This window comes from Talpa occidentalis, unplaced genomic scaffold (genome assembly GCF_014898055.3).
Source record: "Talpa occidentalis isolate TD23 unplaced genomic scaffold, MPIMG_talOcc4v2.1 talOcc4.803, whole genome shotgun sequence".
Lineage (NCBI taxonomy): Eukaryota > Metazoa > Chordata > Mammalia > Eulipotyphla > Talpidae > Talpa > Talpa occidentalis.
Window position 1 is genome coordinate 16,903 of NW_023605199.1, and position 9,760 is coordinate 26,662.

The 9,760-nt window shown below is 32.4% G+C and overlaps 1 protein-coding gene across 1 annotated transcript; it reads right to left on the reverse strand.

Moving 5' to 3' along the window:
* Nucleotides 1-324: 324 nt before the first annotated feature.
* On the reverse strand, nt 325-8,519 carry LOC119235024 (breast cancer metastasis-suppressor 1-like protein; the record flags this gene model as incomplete). The annotated part of the gene is given in 7 exon segments (XM_037498063.2): nt 325-1,913; nt 3,276-3,402; nt 5,897-5,936; nt 6,650-6,714; nt 7,362-7,418; nt 7,421-7,444; nt 8,423-8,519. Coding segments are annotated over 7 exon segments (528 nt in total), but the record flags the coding sequence as incomplete, so codon positions are not given.
* Between the last annotated feature and the right edge of the window lie 1,241 nt (nt 8,520-9,760).

The window sequence follows — 9,760 nt, forward strand, 5'->3', positions numbered from 1 at the left end:
GCGCCACCGGGGAGGCCCCATTTTGAGTTTTAAATCGTAGTTTTTAAAATAAAGACCTCCTATTTCAAACTTTAATACTTATACAGTACATTCTTAAAGTATAACATATTTGTATATTTTTAAGTATAACTTAGCTGCCTTAAATATCTAAATATACCCTAATAATTGAATTTGAATTGTGGTTCAGAAAAGCAGAACCATTTGTTCAACATTCCAACACTCCATATCTATTAATATAATTAACTCAACTCCTTCTTGGTAGTATACAGGTTTAAATAGTAAAAGAACTTATGCACAAGTAAGTCAAGATACCACAATGACACTCAAACACATCGTTTTATTTATATACTAAATTTAAAAATACAAATCTTATTAAAATGCTTATGAAACATTGTATACATAAGTACTGTCAAATACTATCAGATTATGACATTGTGTAAATTGCTAAAGTTAATTAGAATCAGAACAAAGTACATAACTGCTGATAACAAATTTCAGAAGTCAAATATTTTAACATTTGGCAACGTGAAGTAGTGATCCGCACAGGAAGATGTCTGCAGAGGTAAAATAGTAAGAAAATAAAGGATTAATGCAGGTAGTCCTGCCCTATGTGTTAATAAGTGGGTCTCTTCCTCATCTGCTTAATTCTCATTATAACAGAAATTAAAGTGCACAAGACCACCAGGAATACTTGATTTGGTTGTACCCTAATACAGACTACAGCCAATTATGCTGCCATATTAAGGGTTACGATTCTTTGTACTGTTCCTGAGGTTTTAGAAGTTAATTTTGAATGTGGTGAAGGGAAGAGAGGCCAATACTTTCTAAATTGCACCAAGTGGCCTTAAAGTGTAGAAACACCAAAGATAAAAATATTAACATGGGGATAAATTCAAGAAAATTATTCCTATTTTGCCCTGGGAATAAAATTAGGGTAAGAACCTAGTTTTACCTCTGGAAAAAGCTTACTAAAAATCTGTTTCAAAAGACCAGACATGTACAGCAAGCACCACAATACTGTCAGTTACTGCTTACCACTTAGATACTGCATCATAAATACCAGGCATAAATACCTGCCCTCTAAAGGCTCACAAGAAATACAGGTAGAAGCATGTGATTACTTGACACTAATTTTACTAATTAACATTAAGTATAATTTGTAAAAATAGGTCACCATCATACAATCAAGGAAGAGGAGAAGGAAAGCTGCTAGTCTATAAAAGTGCTCCTTTTAGCTTTCAAACCCAATAGCTTAATTTTGGGTAAAACAAGATTGTAAAGTAAGGCCATCAGTTCTAAATAAGCTGATGAAGCCATATATACATACTCACATATATATGTTTAAATTTCAATTCTGATTTAACACTAATGTACTACTACAAACCATTTCTAGGAAACATTTTATCAGGCTTATTTACAAACACACGATCAGTGACAAAGATATGGAAAATTTTAAAAACTGCAGGTATATGTAGCCATTTAGCAATATAATCCACTAAAGATAAAACATTTACATAATGTTTTTAAAAACCAAAGAAGTTTTGTAAGAAACCCCTACCATATATACCTATGGGTCATTGGACCTGATAGGCAAATAAATGGATGATCATGATTAAACTTGTATTACTATCTCAATATCCTATCAGTATGAGGTCTACTTAGAGTACTACCTGCAAATACACAGTCTCTCATGATTCGATGAGAATATTAAGTTATTGAATACATTTTTTACTCCCATGGCACATCACACTTGGTAACACTAATAAGGTAGATTTAGATAACACTTAAATCATGATTACGAATGTTTAATTGAATATTTTCCTTTCTGTAGCTGCGAAATGTAAAGCTTAGATTTGCTTCCATCAGGCCTCTTAAACCAAACTTCATCATGGTTAATTGTTGTAATTACAGCACTAAAAGAGAAAAAAAAAAAAAGGAAGGAATGAATGAATGAATTACAATATGCCTCCTCCACTCATTTTAGAGAATTAGCTTTCATAAAACCAGAATAGCTGGGCTATCAGAGTAGATTCAGGTACGTAATTGTCATTTACCAGAATGCTGCACTACCAGCAGGACATGCTGTCAAAAATATCACATTCAGCAGTACTTAATAATCTCCTTTCTTTTCTTAATAGAGTTGGCAAAATTTACTGTTAACATAACTATTAAATGCATATCATTCCTAGTCTATTGCCAACCCCCAAAAAGAATGGAGTTAAAACCACTACTTAAGTTATTACTCCAATAATCAGCCTTGACTATACAAAATCTGTCAAACACCAGTCCCTAATTCCCAGTGGCAAATCATCTATGATACTGCTACAGATTTTTTGTGACACTAAATCTTCATATAAAAATCCTTCAAATATATGTGTGTTTAATACTTTCATATACTATTTAACCTCTTAAATTACATCCCTGTAGTTCACATTCATTCAAACAACAGTAAAAAGCAAAAAAATCCACGGATGTGATATATAAAATAGCAATTAGTTCAATGAATTTCTATGACAAGAGTTATTCACAATGCTCCTGGTATCCTAAAACAACAGTTTTAAATTATAATCCAATTAATCATATTTGGAAAAGGAGTGTTCTATACTGAACACAAACACTTCATTTACCACTGATAGCTAGAAAAAGATATTTTCTTATGGTAGATAGTTACTATTCTGAGAATTAAATCCAAACCTACTGAAGGAATGAGAGCAGTAATAAAAACTCACAACTACATAAGACTTAGAAAAATATATAATTACATAAACTTAAAACCTAAATAAACTGAATCTTTTTAAAGACAATTTCAGTTTTCAAGTTACACTTTAATTACTCTAGAATTTTCATTAATTTTCCCCTACTTTCTACTCTTAATTGATACAAATTCTTTTTACCTAAACTACTATAACAAACTCCCAACAGCTAAGGATTAATAGATCCACCAAAAAGTTATAGTAATCTGACTTAAAGATCATAATTTAAGATCATAACCATTCATCTACTATAAAATTAAAATTTAACAAATGGGATCATTTACTGGTCAAATAATATCAACATTTCTACTTGTGTTAATACTTATGTTCATGAACTTAATATGTAACTCCAGTATATTAACACTGGTATTCACACATGCTAATCAAATCATATGTCTAGAGAAAAAAGGATCCACAAGCAACTACTGATACATTATGAATGCACTTCTGGGCAGCAAATATTTATTCACAATGATGTAAATTCTGCCACTGCGCAACACTGAAGTGATTAAGGCTTTTTACCTTGTAGGACATTCATCTTTTTTATCAATACATATTGTTTGTCCACGTATATACCATTCACCATCATAATATAATCTTCCCTCTTCAGATCTAGCACTGTGCAAATGTTTTTCCAGTTTCACAGGTGCTAAAGGGATCAGTTCAGAAACTGTTATATTAATAAGACATTGTCAGAAGAACAAAAGTACAGAACATTAAGAATACCAAGCATATTGAAAAAAAAACAGCATAGCTATTTCTTAGATAACAAACCAAAACCTAATAGAAATAAGGCTTAATTTCTTACATATTTATATAATTCAAAGTTACTAAACAAAGCTGAATAATGTACAATAAATATCAATTAACTAGACAGTTGCCAGAAGTGGGGAGCAGGTAAATTATTAGTTACTAGTGCCAATTTTAAGCAGACTTTAAAATATCAATTGCCATATTTCGACTGAAAATTATATTTTTTGATATTTTCTCCTTGACAGTCATCTGACACTTCCAAAGAAGCAGAGTTTAATATATATTCCAAGAGTTTTCCAGGTCTAAGATTCTAGAACAGAAATTTCCTATGTAGAACTGCCATTTTTAAATCCTAAAAATAGTTTGACATTAATCTGATAAACTCATGTAGAGGTAAAAAAATTTCTTTATGAAGAACACTGTATAAAACATATTATGATACAGGTATCTGCTTCATCATTCAATTATCACTACCACAGAAAGGTCTTCCCCTACCATCCTGTTCACTCCTTAGTTCATCTTCATTACAATTTCATTTTTCCATCATAACAATTATTACAATCTGTCATCATCTTGTTATTTATTTACATATATATTTTTTTGCCTCCCCAAGGAGGTTCTAGGAGGTCCATTTCTTGCACCCTTGTATTCCCAGAGCCTCATAAAGTGCCTGGTATGTAGAAAATGTTCAAAAAGCATTTATTCATTTGTGCAACAAATATTTTCTGAACACTTCCAACCACAAGAATTGTGCTGGGTGCTAAAGAAGAAAAATTGTGACTAAAGAGATGGTTCTGACCTTTGTAAATCTTACAATATAGCCAGAAGACAGATAAACATAAAAAACAATAAATTAAAAATTATAAATTGTGGTAAGTACCATGAAGAAAACAAACAGGATACAAAACTAAAGACGAGTAAGAGAAGAGACCCATTCAACTGAGCAGTGGGATTCTCGAATCAAAATGATTCAAAAATGTTAAGAACCTAGAGATTTAAGTACTTCGTCTCCTTCCCGTTAACTCCCCAGGAAATTAATTTATTATATATTGCTGCAATTTCCTGATATTAAGCTTAAAAAAATCCTTGAGTTAAATATAAAATGAAAATTAATCTTTTATAGATTACTTTATCTGCTTGAATGTGACTAGGAAGTCCTCTTCCTAATATTTAAAACAAGGGTTTTTATTTTTTTTTTTACTTAAATCTAGCTTCATTGTTCATAAAAGAATTAGGAGACAGAAAGTGAAAGAAGGCAAAAGCAAAAAATTAGAAAATAAGGTATATTAACTATTTTGTCAGTGACTTTAGGCCTTCCAAAAAAAAAAAATCAAGAAAGTATAATTTAATGTGAATTTTATTAAGCCTTATCAGAAGTATGTAAATCTTAGTGATGGGTAAACTTTTTTTTGGTATGGACTCCACTGCCACCACTCTAATCTCTCTCCTAGAAAATGCAAGCATCTAAGGAATTTTGTTCATAATTTCAGAACTCACAGTCTCCCTGAAGGCAATCCACAGACTCAAATGTCCTACCCTATAAAATTACTGAGATCATGAAAAACATTTAAGAAATACTTTCAAAATTACTGATTACTAGCTGGGCCTTCCCGGTGGTGCAGCGGGTTGAGCGTAGTGCTGTGAAGCTGTCCGCAGCCTCTGCAGCACCAGTTTGATTCCCTACTGGCCAGGGAGATACCCACATGGAGCAGAAGACCTCTCCTGTTGCACTTGCTGCTCCCCTCAGCAGTGTATTTCAATCCGAATGTCTGTTCTGCTTGCCACTCTGTCTCTGGTGAATCCTCTTACCCTCCCATGCCTCTGGCCTGTACCCCAGTTCTTATATTAAAAAAAAATTAAATTCAAAAAATTACAAAAAATTACTGATTACTAGCAATAGTAATATAGATGAACAGTGAAAGAAAGAATACAATGCATTCAGAATCGGGCAATTTTTCCATGAGGCAAAGACTTCCAAAGAATTTCTCATAATTCCCGGGGCCTCCCTGGTGGTACAGGTGGTTAAGTGTAGCGCTGTGAAGCTGTCAGCAGTCTCTGCAGAGCGGGCTCAATCCTGGCTGGCCGGGGAGATATCCACATGGCATGGCAGACCTCTCTTGTCTCTCCCACTGCTCCCCTGAGCAGTATATTTCAGTCTGTCTATTCTGCTCCCCGCTCTGTCTCTGGTGAATCCTCTCACCCTGCCGTGTATCAACCTGTACCCCGTTTCTTGTATACATAAATAAATAAAAAATCTTAAAAAAAAAAAATTCTCATTATTCCTGATTCAGTTCACTGATGAACTGAAACCATTGACAAGGGAGCTCTTTAATATGTAAGAATTAACAATCCGGAATCTCCAGAGAGAAAGTTTCTAAAATGAGACTTACGTTCTGTTTTCACTCTGTGTGGACCCAATGTAGCCATTGCCTTTAAAAAAATAAAAAAGAGTAAGAAAAATGTTGTCTGAGTTCATATACTGAAAGTATATTTTGTTATCTGTTTAGTATATACAACAGTATCGATAAGCTCAATAGCAAACACAGTGAAATATAATCTTCAGTTACTCTAATTATCAATGTCCAACATCATAAGAAATATATATATATAAAGAATAACAATTTTTCCTAGAGATGTTGTCAATACCTGAAATAATCTAAAGAACTCGACTAAGAAGTTCCTGAAAATGGAAAAATTAAGTAAAATGAGTCTGCACTTTCAAACAAGCACAGAAACTCCTTTAAGTTTTGGATGTCTAATGACAGAATGCAAGACATATATTAAGGGTTCAAATATTCACTTTTGTTCATTCAACAAATATTTATCTTTCTCTGTGAGCCAGAACTGGGCTAAGGAATAGGCATAAAATGGTTATATTTTATTTTTGGACAGCCTAAATAAACACTTTGCTGTACTTTTGCATAAATTATTATATTATTACCAAAAAAATACAATCAAACTGCTGACATGTCTCTTAAAATACTCTTGTATCCACTATTATCCGTAGTAGTATTAAATCCCTTAGAGACAATGTTGTAAAGTAAAGCAAATTTATAATAATCAAATTTTGATATATTAGTAAAAAACCATAATCTTAAAAAGTAGGCTATAAAAATGTATTTGTATTCCATTGATCCTTGTACCTTCCTAATTGTTGTCCAGTCTTCAAGAATATCAAGATCTTGTAGCATATAAACTATATATGGACGTTGAAAAGTCAAGGTTAATTTAGCTGTAAGATTTTTACATTTTGAATTAAACTTCAAATTTCTATTTTTTAAGAAATAGAAAAATAATTTCTGGACATATCTTCAGGCATGCTGAATTCTGCCTTAAAGTTATTCTTCAAGAAACCTAGTACCAGAATATATTCCAGTACTTCAGACGCTATAACCTCATTCTTTTAACTCTACTTACTGACTATAAGATACACCTTCAACTTATTCACTTTTTTTGTTTGTTTGTTTGGTTTGGCTTGGGACCATAGGGAATGCCAAGATTAAATGCAACATTAATTTAAAGACATTCCAATATTAGAACCATAAATATGTTTAAAATACACATGAGAATTAAACAATCATACCATATACCAAACAGCTGTTTCACATGAAAGCCCTTGTGTACTGTAAAGTCATATTATTTTCAAAGGTGAGATCATGACTAAATCTCCGTTCCCTACCCCTCTTAATTGAAACTATCTCCCTCTGTCTTCAATCAGTTTCATAAATCACTCTGTGCTTTTACAGAATCATGCAAATTAATGTCAATGTGTACCAATAAAAGTTACAAAGGTACACACAATGCAAAATATACATCAAGACATTAAGAAAAAACGGGAAATTTGGAAAAGGATATCTGAAACAACAACTGGCTTCTTTTTGTCAGGACTAAAAGGATCCTTTCTCTTTTTCTTGATTGAAGTTCATCATTCCACAGCTCTGGCAAATAAATAAAAATTAAGCATTAGCTGATGGCTACAGATCAAAGGGAAAAAAAAAAGACTAATTTCATGATAGCAAGACTTCATTGACAACTATGGATATATATATATATATATATATATATATATACGTATGACTATATTATTTCATAAACAGCTATATATAATGCTCCTCTGTCTTTATTAAAGTAAAATCAACTTGACATTTAATGACTAGGTGATAATATTTGTTAAACACTGTGAAATATATAAACATGCATTGTCTCACTTACTTGTCAAAGCTACCTGAGGTAGGTATTCCTATTATTGTCATTTTACAGACAAAAAGACTAATTCAGAAAACCTAACTTAACTGCCACCCATGTTCACCCAAACTATTTGGTAATGTAGCTTAGCTTGTTGGACTCTACTATGTCTACTCTATACTAGGACAATAAAATTTATAGTAAGTAATGTAACACATATGCAAGAATTATAGCATAACCCAGTAAATTTTCCACCCAAGTAGAGAGCCTTTCCACAATACCCACGAAGTAGCCAATTTCATACTGGACTTACTTTCTGCCTCCCTATAACTTCTATCCATTTGTCCTAGCTTGTATGGTACCAAAGAGTAGAGATTTTATTCCTTCCTTCATAAGACAGTCTTTTAACACTGAAAGGGAAAAATGCTGTAGCTGTCTTCCATTATATTCTTAACAATAATATTCTTCCTATTCTTATAGAATACTATTCTTATAGTTCCTGTTACAATTCTATTTTGTCCCTTTTCATGCACTCCATTTTCTACACCTTCCTGAAGTGTAAGTTCAAATCAAAGCAACAATCATTATCACAAGAAATTCATTAGATGTCTCACCTTTCCTCTCATTAAGATAACTTCATTTACATAACACTTATATTAGCAGACTAAGACATTCCAGTAAACCAAAAGGTTCAGTATCATTGGAACATCACAATCACATCATTCCATTACCTGAGGTAATATCAATGCTGTGCCTGTCCTCTTCAAGCCTTCTTATCTTCTCCTCTAGTTCACTCTGGACTGTATCATATAACAAAAGCTTTTCACTCTGGAAAAGAAAATAAAAACAGACTGCACATAAGTAGAAAGAAAAAACTGACCTATCTTAACTAAGAGTACTAAATAACTCACTTAAAGTACTTTTAACATATGATACTTTTCTTTGCTTTTATACTTCAGTTTAAAAAACTTTAAGAAGAAATGTCAAATATATGAAAGACATGAAAATAAAAAATATAAATCTACATTTAATTACATGCAGTTAAACTGTTTAAGAAAATCTAAATTTATATGTGATTTAGATAACAGGTAACTATTTACTGTATTTAAAAACTCATATATAAATATAAGTCCCACATGCCACAAAATGGAAAGTCTATCCCATAAAGTGAATCATAAAATGGATCATATTTTCTTTCAGAACAGTAACTGGGCCTTTATTCCTCACTTAATATCTGCATCACATTAAAATAGACTAATATCACAAAGAGAAAGATTCAAATACAAATTTTATAAAAGCTTTAATTTATATACTAATTATAAATCCAATAAAAGTATACACTATATCCAAATTTTTTAACAAAACTATAGAAACATGAACGATTTGCTAAGAGGTAATAAGATCATTAACTGGCAAATCAGACTAGAAGACCAGGTCTACTAGTTTTAGTCCATTATTTTATATAACACTGTATCCCTTATTTTAAAAGCTGTAAAATATACATAGGTGTAATATGCAGATCCATTATATATAAAAGCTATGATATATTTCCAACCTACCTATCACATGCTTCAATAAGGCTCTAAGGCCATTGAGATATAGCTAGGTATGATTTCCTATAGAGGCTTCTGGGATACAGTTAAATCTGATTTTTCTTTTTTGCTTTTTTGTTTTAAAGAATTATTCCTTTAAGATTTTTTATTTATTTTGTGTAGAAGAACTGGGGTGCAGGCCAGAAGTGTGGGGGCTGAGAGGATTCACCAGAGACAGATGAGGAACAGAATAGGCAAAGCTATTGAAATACACTGCTAAGGGGAGCAGCGGGCAAAACAGGAGCCGTCTGCTGTGTCATGTGGGTTAGCTCTCTGGCTGGGGATCGAACTCAGGCCATCTCAGTGGCAGCACTGAGACTTAACCCCTAAGCCACCAAGGAGGCCAGATCTGATTTCTTTGTGGAAGGTACAGACCATATCCATTGAGGCAGCATTACCAGCATCAATCATGAAGTTCTCATGTTTAAAGATTTCCTGAGTGTTAGGGAAATGATGGCTTTTGTCAATTTGAGGTGA